The following is a 12,992-nucleotide window of genomic DNA, read 5'->3' on the forward strand; positions in this document are numbered from 1 at the left end:
CTGCTGTATTTCATGCTCAGTTGAAGGAAGAAAATAGTATTTTCATCAAACTATTACAATGAATGAGTTAAAAGATTGGAGTTTAATCTCCCAGAAAAATGACATTAACAAAATAGTTTGTGTGTGTGTGTGAGAGAGAGAGAGAGAAAGAGACAGAGAGAGAGAATGATAGAATTTATTTCATTGTAATCATTTTGTTTTATTGACAATAAGTCACACTCATATCATGATTCATTCTAGGCTTTGGGCAAAACTCTATCAAGATGAATACATCTCTCAAGAGCTGATATTTGAAGAGGTTGAGTAATGACTCCTTTCTCAATTCTTTTCTCTGCTGCTGTTTTTATTTTTCAGACCCACTATGAAAATGGCGAATATATCATCAGGCAAGGTGCCAGAGGGGATACCTTCTTTATCATCAGCAAAGGAAAGGTAAGCTGGCTAGCACAAGAGACCGAGCTTCACTGGTGACTCATGACACCGGCAGAAGGGAGAATACAGTAGTATCTTGAGATGTAGGAGTTATTGTCTTCTGACAGTAGAAGAACTTATGAATGAGTTAGAGGGCAGAAAAAATGCATCATTGAAAACTATATCTTACCTGTGTACCCTGACACAACAATCATGTTTGGGGTTAACCGTTCTCTACATAAATGGAAACTTTTCTGTAATTATAAATATTTAGTTAATGAAAATATCACTTAAAAATCCTTAATAGGAGAAAAATGGATAGCTGTACTTTGCTCCTCTCTCTCTCTCTCTCTTTCTCTCTCCCCCCCCCCCACCTCGTAAAAATATAAAGTGATGGATCATTGAAGTGGCTGTGGGTAGAGCCATACCACTTAAACACATCTGAGGCTCTAGGTTCAATCATCAGCATCAAATGTAAAAACAAATCAAGGGGAAAAGGGAGGAAGGGAGAGACGGAAGGAGGGAGGGAGGGAGAGAGAGAGAGAGAGAGAGAGAAAGATAGAGCAGCGAGTGTCTGACCTGTAGCACCATTTCACTGCTTATGAAGGTTTCCTCCCCAAAGATGAGAACCTGGAGCTTGAACTTGGGTCCTTAAGTACGTTAACATGTGTCCTCAGTCAGGTGGACAACCACCCAGACCTCTGAAATAGCTAATTTTTTATGGGTATAAATTGATAGAACATAAGAGATCTTTGCATTGACAGTATGGATTTGTCTTTCTTCATTACAATGGTAATTCTTTTTGATCATTGGATGCTACATGGATTTTTAAGTATTTATGAGAGGAATCTTGTCGGGCTGAACTTCACTGATGGGAGACAGACGACCAGGGACTCATGGTTGAGCTGTACGCAGTATCTCTTTATTCATGCAGGACGCAGCACAATCTATACCAAGCTAGAGTAAACTAACAACTAACTAAAACGAACAATGTTGTCTTTATATATACTTCCCAAGTAGGGTGTGAACAGGATGTGATGCAGAGGGTGGAGAGAAAAGTGACTGGTGGAAGATCAGGGTGTGACAAGGAGAGGATCAGGGTGTGACAAAGAGAGGGGGCAGTGCAGGTGAGAATTCTACCACTAAACCACCAATGCCCTGGAGGGAGTGTGGTGCTTTATGTAAATGTAAAAGTGATTTATGTAAATAGACCAAAGCTTTGAATGGGATCAATTCAATCCCTATATAGGCATATGGTTAAGCAGAAGCCAGGGGGATTTAAACCAAATGAGACAGAAGGGGTTTTTAAAAGCAGAATTAGAAGATACCCAACAGAATCTGAGATAGTTCTAGCACTGTGTAAAGAAACTGCTGTTTGCCCCATTTTTCTACTGAAAATAGGCATTAATGTTCCTTTAGAAAATGTGTAACATGTGTAAACAGAAGCAGTATAGAAATCACACCACAAAATTTCAGTTCACTTGAACTCCTTTAGAACATGATGGGGATTCTTGAAAAGACGTTGTAGATTCTATTAGACTCAGAGCCCGAGTGTGGTGTGCTTGGTAGAGGAGACATGTGACAGTATATAGGGACTAGGGCCCAGATGTCTGACTCTCACCATATGGTAGCTTAATGCATTAATTATACCAATAATTATTCTTTATGTAATGAAATATATTGATATGGTATAAAATAAAATATATTGATATAGTATTGTTACTGTCTCAGAATCACAAAGTAGAAACTGAGCTAAAAGTAGAAAGAAAAAGTAATAAAACTTTACATTTAGGCAATCAGGAAAATACATTGTAGGGAGTCAGGCTGTAGGGCTGCGGGTTAAGCGCAGGTGGCGCAAAGCACAAGGACCTGCTTAAGGATTCGGTTCGAGCCCTGCCTCCCCACCTGCAGGGGAGTCGCTTCACAGGCAGTGAAGCAGGTCTGCAGGTGTCTGTCCTTCTCTCCCCCTCTCTGCCTTCCCCTCCTTTCTCCATTTCTCTCTGTCCTATCCAACAATGATGACAAGAATAATAATAACTACAACAATAAAACAAGGGCAACAAAAGGGAATATATATATATATATATATATATATATATATATATATATATGAATGAAAATATGTTGTAGAATTATAATGTTTTAAAGCCATATGCATTTTTGTAGGTCTATGAATGTAAGCTTATTTTCACTTGCATTAAATTCCATTGTGTATATAGACCACAACTTGCTCAGACACTCATTTGTTGTTGGACACCTGGGTTGCTTCCAGGTTTTGGCTATTACAAACTTTGCTGCTATGAATATAGGTATACACAGATCTTTTTGGATGGTTGTGTTTGGTTCCTTAGGTTATATCCCCAGGAAAGGAATTGCAGGGTCATAGAGTAGGTCCACTTACAGCCTTCTGAGAGTTCTCCAGACTGCTCTCCACAGGAGTTGGACCAATTTACATTCCCACCAGCAGTGCAGGAGTGTTCCTTTGACCCCACACCCTCTCCAGCATTTGTTGCTGCTACCTTTTTCAGTTTGGTGAGCTCTTTATATATTTTGGTTATCTTATCTGATGTATGGCATCTGAAGATCTTCTCCAATTCTGTGAGGGGTCTTTTTGTTTGGGTGGTGGTTTCTTTTTCTGTGCAGAAGCTTTTTAATTTGATGTAGTCCCATTGGTTTATTTTTTTTTTTTAGTCTTCTTTTCACTGAAGATGTATTTAAAATTTATAAGGAGAAGAGTTCTGCCAGTATTTTCCTCTAAGTATTTGACAGTTTAAGTTCTAACATCCTAAATGTATTTGTGTGTCTGGTGAAATATAGTGGTTTAGTTTCATTCTTGTGCACATTTCAACCTGTTTTTTCCAACACCATTTGTTGAAGAGATTCTCCTAGAGGGAAACATTTCTAAGGTGTCTAACTTTATCCTGAAGAGCAGGGGTTGTAAGAGGACCCCAGTCTTGGAGAAACTCACTTTCAGTAATAGAATAGGAAGCAAAAGACCACAGATTACTGCTGAAATTTTGATGTTATTAAAAAAGAGGACAAGTACAGAGGAGTCCTATTTCCTGCATTCAGGCTCTCATACAAAGCTATATTAATCAAGACGTGGTGACACCTGAGAGAATGACCAACATCAGCAAACCAGGGAAGGACAGGTGGTGGAGACTTGTGGAGAAAAGGGAACTGTGCTCCACTCTGGTGGGAATTCAGACTGGTATAGCCCCTTGGGAAGATGTATGAGAATCCTTAAACAAATAAAAATGGAATTGCCTTATGATCCAGCAATATCATTCTTAGTTATTTAGCCAGTGGACACTCAAACACTAATTTGAAGAGATGTGTGCAGCCTCCTCTTCACAGCTGTCATGACAGCCAACAAGTGGAAGCAGCCTAAATGTTCATCACCATATAATTAGCTAAAGACGTTATGGGATATATATTCCATGGAATATTACTCTGCAATCAAAAAGATGATATTATATCCTTTGGGGTAGAATGGGTAGAATTAGAGATAATTATGCTTAGTAAAATAAATAAAGAGATGAAAGACAGCTACCATATGGTTTCACTCCTCTGTGGAATCTGGAGATCTGATTTACATGAACTTGCCAAAAAAGAAAAAAAAAAGTCCAAACAAAACAGAAGCAAGCAAACAATCCCTGTGATAACTCTGGTGATTACCTTCGGGAAGTTAGATCGTGAGAACACAGAACTTTAGTGGTGGGTGTAGTGTGGCACTATACACTATAATCTTATTATCTAGTACCAACTTATTAATAACAAATAAAATTATTTTTTAAAAAGGCGGTGTGACATGGGGTTGAAATGAGACATATCAGTGGAATGGGATTTAATAGAGGTATTGGAAAAATTGGGTTGAAACATACAGAAGAATGAAACCGAACCACTACATTTCACCAGACACAAGAGTCAATTCCGAGCAGACCAAGGACTCAGACATTAGACCGGAAACTATCAGATACTGAGAGGAAAATATTGGCAGAACTCTTTTCTATCTAGATTTTATCAGCATCTTTAATGATATGGATTCAATTGCAAAGAAGGCTAAAACAAAATGAACCAATGGGACTACATCAAATTAAAAAAAAAAAAACTTTTGCACAGCAACAACAATAACAACAACAAAAACCCACTACCCAAACAAAGAGATCCCTCACGGAATGCAGAATGGGAGATGTTTATATGGCATATATCAGAAAAGAGGCTAATAACCAAAATATATAAAGAGCTCCCCAAACTCAACAACAAAAAATCAAATGACACCATCCAAAAATGGAGAGAGGATATGAACAGAAAATTCAGCATAGAGGAGAACCAAAAGGCCATCAGATGTAAAACAAACAAACAAACAAACAAAAGCCTCTAGGTCATTGATTGTTAGAGAAATGCAAATAAAGACAATAATGAGAAGCTCCTTCATCCCTCTGAGAATGTCAGACATCAGAAAAGGCAGCAGCAACAAATGCTGGAGAGGTTATGGGGACAAAGGAACCCTCCTACACTGCTGGTGGGAATGTCAGTGGGTCCAACCCCTGTGGAGAGCAGTCTGGAGAACTCTCAGAAGCTAGAAGTGGACCTACCCTATGACCTTGCAATTCCTTTCCTGGGGATAGATCCTCAAGAACCAAAAACAATCAGCCAAAAAGATTTGTGTATACCTATGATCACAGCAGCACAATTTGTAACAGCCAAAACCTCGAAGCAACCCAGGTGTCCAACAACAGTTGAGTAGCTCAGAAAGTAGTGGTCTGTATATACAATGGAATACTACTCAGCTATTAAAAATGGTGAATTCACCTTCTTTAACTCACCTTTGATGGAACTTGAAGGAATCATATTAAATGAGAATAGCCAGAAAGAGAAGGAAGACTATGGGATGATCTCACTCACTAGACAGAAGTTGAGAAATAAAATCAGAAGGGAAACAAGCAGAACTTGTACTGGAGTTGATGTATTGCACCAAAGTAAAAGACGCTAGGGTGGAGGGTGGGGAGGTGTTTAGGTCCTGGAACGTGATAGCAGAGGAGGATTTAGAGGGAGTTAGGCTGTTATGTGGAAAATTGAGAAATGTTACACATGTATAAACAACTATTTCAGGGAACTGGGCAGTGGCACACTGGGTTAAGTGTGTATATTACCAAATGCAAGGACCTGCTCAAGGATCCTGGTTCAAGCCCCTGGCTCCCACCTGCAGGGAGGTTACTTCACAAGTGGTGAATTAGGTCTGCAGGAGCAATGGATTCCAAGTGAAGGCACTGAGAGTCCAGCAATAGCCCTGGAGGCAAAAAAAAAAAAGGAAAAAGAAAAGAAACTACTATATTTGACTATCGACTGCAAATTACAAATCCCTCCAATAAAGAAAGAGAGAGACTGAGACAGAGACAGTCAGGAAGTAAGGAAAAACTTCACCCAGCAGACAAGTTTTCTCTTGTGTAGTGGGGACAGGACTTGAACCTGTGCTATTAGTTAATTAATTAACTAATTAATTAATTCACTTATTGATGGGGACAGAGGAATCAAAATGGGGAAATGGAGAGGAAGAACATTTCATAAGGTGTGCTTGACCACATTCATTCCCTACACTCATCCCACTGAGTTCTGAGAATCACTGGGCTGGGGTGTTCCAACTCAAGTCTATAAAACGTTCATCAGCATACAAAGGTGCCTCTCAGGCATAGTGGGCGGAGTGCTCAAAACTGCATGCCAGTGGCTTTGAAGCACAGAGTGTAGGAGGAATCAAATGGATCACTGGAGAGCAATAATTGAATTCCCTTTACCTTGTACAAACATCCTGAACACTTAAAGATATTCTAGTCTTTTGACTCCCAACCTGTAAATTCAGAAATGTGAAGCATGATATCTATTAAATGTCTCCAAGTGTCCGGCTTTGTCTCAATAAATTAGTTTTTCTACTTCATTACATTTTCCAAGTAAGTGATGTTTTCAGTGTTTAACCTTTTTTGGAGGACACACAGACAGTATTATGAATATTGATAGAGCTTGAAGTAAAGGGAATTAACACACAACTACATTTTTTTTCCTTTTGTCTTTATTCATGTGTAGGATTACCCAAGTCCCCAGCCTGGATGGTCTAGGAACTGTTAGTCATGAAGCTTTTCTGTTTAAATAAGCTTTAGCTCGGTATTTTGTGCTTAGTATAAATTGTAGAAAATGCAAAGGGTGGTCTGTATCTTTGAAAGTCACGCTATCTATTAAGATGGCATCCTTGAGTAATTTATAGACCATTTAAAAAAAGAAATTCTGCTGAATAAACTGATTAGCTCATGAGGGCAATGCTCTTGACAGACCTGCAGAAAGTTTTCACAAAAATGTGACTGACCTATAGAGAGAGGGTGAGTGTTCCCTGAGAAAATTAATGGGTGTATCCTCAACAAATTTACATGTATATGCACATGTGTGTGGAGATATGTTAATTGCAATAAAATATGAAGACATGCAAAAATTCCACCTCAAAGGAAATAATATGTATGGGAGAAGGGAACAGAATAGGATGTTAGACATTACATTTGACTGGCTTATCTTGGAATAAGCCAGTAATTGAAACAATGTTAAGGGAAATGTAAGTTTCAAAATGATGCAGACACTATGATGGCTACGTAATTATAAACACATGGATGTGGACACATAAAACAATTAGAATTTTTTACAAAATTTGTTGTAGTGGTTGTATCACAGGAGGCAAAGACTTTAATAAAGGTAAATAAAATGAAATTAAAATGCTCAAATGTATTATTCCTTGAAAGCATAAAAATATGTGGAGTTCTGTTTGGTGCTTGCATAGGGATTAGTTATATTACTGTCAGTCCTTTTCAGTGGTGGGTTCTATAAATTCTTTTTCTACATGCAAATCAATTTCATACAGAATAAATAAAAACTGCAGTTCGTACTGTTGTATTCTGTTCATTTTTCCAGTCAGGCCAGGCAGTGATTTTTATTGTTTTCCTTGTAGGTAAACGTCACTCGGGAAGATTCACCCAGTGAAGATCCAATCTTTCTCAGAACTTTAGGGAAAGGAGATTGGTTTGGAGAGAAAGCTCTTCAAGGGTAAGTACAATACTCCCTACATAATTAATAGTTGAATTTTATATCAAGTCCTGCTTTAATTTTTTTTCTCTTTCTGTTTTTGATAAAACATGAGAGACAGAAATAAGGACTCTTCTACCACCCCATGAAGACTCCCTTACCCCCCCCCCGCACCCCCCCCCCCCCCACACACACGGAGGCAAGGGGCTAGAACCTGTATCCTTGCATCTGGTAATCTGTGTGTTTTACCAAGCATCCCACTGCCCACCACCTCAAATTCTGAGATCCTATTAAAATAGACTTTTTATGTTTACATAAAATCAGACACAGGCTCTAGATGATTTTATTTCCATTTAGACTTGTAATTTGCTTATTTAAGGAATGGAATTGATTTCTACAGTCAATATTTACATCAATGAATTTCTCATTGACTGTCTTTTAATCACAATCTGTGTAAAGATTCTAAAAGAGAAGACACTGCTAAGCTTATGACATCCATCAGTTTTCATACTATGAAAATCAGTTTTCATAATCACTCAGACTCATAGGAAGGCCACTGCTTGAGATCACCTTTGTATGACTGTGTAAACTGTGTAAATTGTGCAGATCAGAAAAGCACGAAACCTTTGTGGAGTCCATTTCTGAGAGGCTGTTGTCAGCAGTGGTGTTGTGTGGCAGTGGCTGTGTAAGGAAGGAGAGGAGCTTGACAGGGAAGTAAGCTCACTGACATTCTCCTTGGAATTGGAAACCTCAAAGGAGAAAGCACATTCTTTGCCTAGACTTTGGAAAAATATTGGGTTGTCATATAAGTCATGAAGTATTTTTACCTGTATAATTCTCTGTGATTCCAACCACCCGAGTTCTATAGCTCATCCTATTAGAAACTGCAGTAATTCATCCAAGGTCACTGATATGAACTGATTCTATAACTCTTTCTCTCTTTCTCTGAATGTGTGTACACACTACTCAACATAGCTTTGTACTCTACCAGCTGTCTTACAAGTGGTCAGTAATTTACCACACACCATGCAATGGTCTTTTTTTGTTTTCTTCATTTGATTTTATTTCTCAAACACTCTCCTAATGTTGACTAAACTTTCTTTCAGTACCCCATTATTGGAGACCTGAGCAATTGTTACCACGGTGTCAAATTTGCTATCTTATTTCCTAAGACCCCGGCAATGTCTCATTTCGTGATGGCATGCCTCTAGACAGATGTGTTCGCTTGGCCAAGGGATGAAGACCCAAGTATCTTCTGATTTAAGCTTCAGCATTTGGCGTGCCTCTGATGTTCAGTATCTGTATTCATTACTCAACATGTGTTTGCTGAATGACATAATTCACTAGGAACAAACAAATACGAGATTCTTCCTCTACTGGTGACTTTCACTACTTAAGTTTGTCTGCTGTTAGATTAAGGGCTGCGGTCTCATTTGACTGGGGGCAGGCAGTGAGGTAATGTAAATGAGTTCATAAGGAGTAAAACTAGCAACATACTGAAAGTGTTATGTAATGAGGACAGAGTTTCCTGAAGGCCAGCTCATAACTGTGTTTTTTTTTTTCTATTGGTTCAAAAGAAAAAAAAAAACACTAGGCTTTAAAAATAAGAAACATGATGCTGTAACTTTTTTTAAAATAAGTCCCGTAAACAAACATTTTTTTTTGTTGTTGTTGTTGCAGTTGTTGGATAGGACAGAGAGAAATGGAGAGAGGAGAGGAAGACAGAGAGGGGGAGAGAAAGATAGACACCTGCAGACCTGCTTCACTGCCTGTGAAGCGACTCCCCTGCACGTGGGGAGCCGGGGTTCGAACCAGGATCCTTATGCCGGTCCTTGTGCTTTGCGCCACCTGCGCTTAACCCGCTGCGCTACCGCCTGACTCCCTCAAACATTTTTTTTTAAATTATATGACCAGTGAGGTGTTCTTGTATGATTTCTACAAACTAAATATAGTGCTGTCTCTGTACCTAGACTTAAATAAAGAGCCTGTTAGACAACCCATCCTATTTGTTTTGACTTTTTTTTTTTAACATTTTAATCTTATCTTTTTACTCTTTTTTTTTTTTTTCCAACAACTGGCTTCACCACTCATGGATGACTTTTTTTTTTTCCAGACAGACAGACAAAGATGTAGAGAGAGCAGAGAGGGAATGCAAGAAGCTACAGCATTGAAGCTTCTTCCTAAGAGGTGGTGCAGGACTTGAACCTACACATGGCAAAACTCTCAGAGTGATTTTACCAGCGCATGTTTTAATCTTTTGATGTCCTGTGTCTGGACTCTTTTTTTTTTTTTTTTGCTATCTATATCATTTCTTATTTTTTTTCTATGTCAGTTTTTCACATGAAATTTTAGATTGTTTACTAATCACGCTAATTTGTCGCACTTATTTCCTCTAAATAACCTGTTCTTTGTGTTGTTGTTGTTCAAATATCAGGATTAAAAGTCTAGAGGGCAACTGTATCTTCTTTTCAGTAGTAGTTGTGTTTCTTTGCAGACCACATGGTTGATTTTGAAACCTGGAGAATACATTTTGTAAGAATCATTTTCCTCCCCTTTATTGGGGGATTAATGATTTCCAGTTAACAGTAAAATACAGTAGTTTGTATGTGTGTAATATTTCTCAGTTTTCCTCATGATAGTTCTACCCCTCTAGGTCCTGCACTGCCATCATATTCCAGGACCTGCACCCCCCCCACCCCAGAGTCCTTTACTTTGGTACATTGTAAGCATGATTGTCACTTTGTATACGACACAGTAGTTCAAACAGATGCTTTGTCACAATTAAAATATATGTATTTATTTATATATTTCTATAAATTTATATTTTGTTCTCCTGAGGACATCTAGCAGAAGAGTAAACTGTTACTAAGCTGTTAATATTTAAATAAATCATTCACTATTCTTCTAAAGTTTGAGGCTGCCTGGTAATAGTATTACTGGTGAAATTCACAGTAGTTAGTTCCATGACAGAGCTAGCTGTACTGTGATCTCAGTACCTAGATTTCAGATCCTTTATATATTTCTGCCTCTAAAGGTAACAGCATCTTTCATTTCCCCTGCTAGGTGGAGACAGTAGAGTCATCTATCAAGCCATCTATAAAAGATATTATGTGCACACGTTAATAGAGGGCATTAAATTGTTAGAAAAACATGAGGTGTCTTGTTTTCACTTTATCTCATTCACATGAAGAACATCATGAAATGGACTTTGGGTCCGGAATGCACATTTGTTATAATAATGTTTATTATCCACACCAGAGAGGGGGCATTACTCTACAAAAAAAAAAAAAAAAGAAAAAAAAAACCTACCTCTAATTGTTGGAGTCAAGTCCTTAAATATGCACAGTTTCACCATTCCTGTGCTACTTTTGCATTTAGATAGAGAAGAAGTGAGACAGGAAGATGGAGACTCTGCAGGGCCTGGCCTTCCCCCAGACCCATAGCATGTCCCCTTTCCATGTAGCAGCTGGACACAAGCCTGGGCCTCAGAAATGGCAAGGCTTATGCCCTTCCAGAGCAAAGAAGTATTTCTCTCTAAATCAGGAGACATTCTCAAGGTTTAGGCAGTTTATCTGCAACCTGAAATACCATTGAGCCAGGCTCTGTACCCAACTCACAATCGCATGGAATCATCATATGAGTATCAGATGTCAGATTCTAAATTACATGGACACTTTGCATCTGTGCAAATGGGAAATGTGCAAGACTACATGGGACCTTTGAGAAATGTGACTTAATGCCTCTTTCCCCCTACTCTTCCCCTTAATGTGTCCAAAAGCATGAGGTGAAATGCCAGGCTAGTGTGGGGGTACCTCCTCCCAGGCACGTACTCTCTGGGTTGGAAAGAACTGGACTGGAGCCAGCCTGGGCTTCTACTCACTCAATGATGTGAGGGAGATGACTCAGGAACAGACACGCGGTGGCGAGACAATGCAGTACTTTATTGATCAGAGAGCCCAGGCTTTTAAAGTGCAAACCCGGAAGTGGCAAGTTGGAAACGGAAATCACTAGGAAAGGGGTAGAGAAAGGCAAAAGGGGCTGGGAAGGTAGAAACTTCCTTAGCAACAGTTGAGAGGGTTTTAACTGGTAGGATTAATATTACCCTGAAGGCAGGGAGGGTTTCAAGGGTAGAAAGAAGACAGATCAAAGGAATGGAATGGGTGGGGGTCTTTCAGGCAAAACAATGATGCCAGGCTAGCTTCTCGGGTGGGAGAGAGACTACCAGGAACTCATGGCTGAGCGGGAATGCAATATGCCCTCTTTTATTGATCAGATACATCGCCTTTTATGTATCTCTTCACTGGAAGTGGCAAGGGGAAAGGAAATGACTAGGAGAGGGGGCGGAGCAAAAAAAGAGCACAAACAGAACATAGAAAGCTTCCATCTAAGCAGTGGGGATTAAACCAATACCCTGCAGGCAGGGCAGGTCTCAGGCAAGACAGTGATTATGTAAATAGGTCACAGCAATAGGCAATGCAAGGGAACCTGAAGTGATGACCAACACGAATGCAAACAGAAGAGGTCTTTAGAAGCAGAATTAGCCAAAGGAGAAATGATGACCAACATAGTGATTATGTAGATAGGCCATAGTATCAGAAATGCAGGGTGCTTTGTGAGCCCTGCCGAGCTCAGCCACATCCGCACAATTTCCCAACAATTAAATATTTTTATCTTTGTTTATTGCACAGAGGCAGCCATAAATTGAGAGGGTAAGGGGAGACAGAGAGGGTAACAGATACACCTGCAGCATAGGTTTCCCCTTGCAGATGGGGACCTGGGGCTTGAACTGGGTTCTTTGCACATTGTAACACGTGTGCTCAATCAGGCTCAATCAGGCTGCCACCTGGCCCTCAGATGTTCAGTAGTCAGATTGAATTTCCTTAGGTTGAAATTCAGTCTTTTATTTTATTAATTATGATACCCAGAGAAGTTCTTTCATTTGAATTTAATATCACGATAATACCCAACTTTCTAGTTGATGAGATCATGGGAATACTTAAAACATATTGGTGCAAGTACTTAGAATTTAAATCTGGGCTTAAAATTTATGTGTTTTCAACATCATCATCAATATCATGTCACCCTCCCCACAAATGTTCTACGAACAAGAACAATTAACTAAGACTTCATGACGTTGGGATAATTGGCAATGCACTTCAGTTCTGAGACAAGTATCTGTCACCTCTGTGACTCTGGGCAATCTAGTTTACGTTGATGAATCTCTCTAAGATGAACCACTTGAACTTGGTGATGATTAAGTTTCCTTTGGCCACAGCTGTCACTTCTCTTGAGATCTGGCATCTTTACAAGTGAAACAGAGTCCTGAGCACCAAATTTGGCCCTGGGTCACCCCTCTAAATGGTGTCATTTAGTAACAGATTACTGTCAACAGGACCCTTCTCTCTGGGAGCTACTCCAGCAAGTACTTACCATACTGAACACCTCTATCAGAGCCCAGATTTTGTTAACACAAAAGTGAATAAGCCCAAGGCAATTTCACAGGCTTTGGAACCAGAAAC

At 39.3% G+C, this 12,992-nt stretch overlaps 1 protein-coding gene across 2 annotated transcripts in view; it reads left to right on the top strand.

Moving 5' to 3' along the window:
• PRKG1 (protein kinase cGMP-dependent 1) overlaps positions 1–12,992 on the top strand; it is a 1,377,090-nt gene that overhangs the window by 1,147,331 nt on the left and 216,767 nt on the right. For both annotated transcript variants that reach the window (XM_007520749.3, XM_007520748.3), the window contains exons 6-7: positions 355–432; positions 7,400–7,494. In XM_007520749.3, coding sequence (XP_007520811.1) covers positions 355–432; positions 7,400–7,494 — 173 coding nt within the window. The remainder of the gene's footprint in view (positions 1–354; positions 433–7,399; positions 7,495–12,992) is intronic.

Source organism: Erinaceus europaeus, chromosome 1 (assembly GCF_950295315.1).
Source record: "Erinaceus europaeus chromosome 1, mEriEur2.1, whole genome shotgun sequence".
In the NCBI taxonomy this organism is placed as follows: Eukaryota; Metazoa; Chordata; class Mammalia; order Eulipotyphla; family Erinaceidae; genus Erinaceus; species Erinaceus europaeus.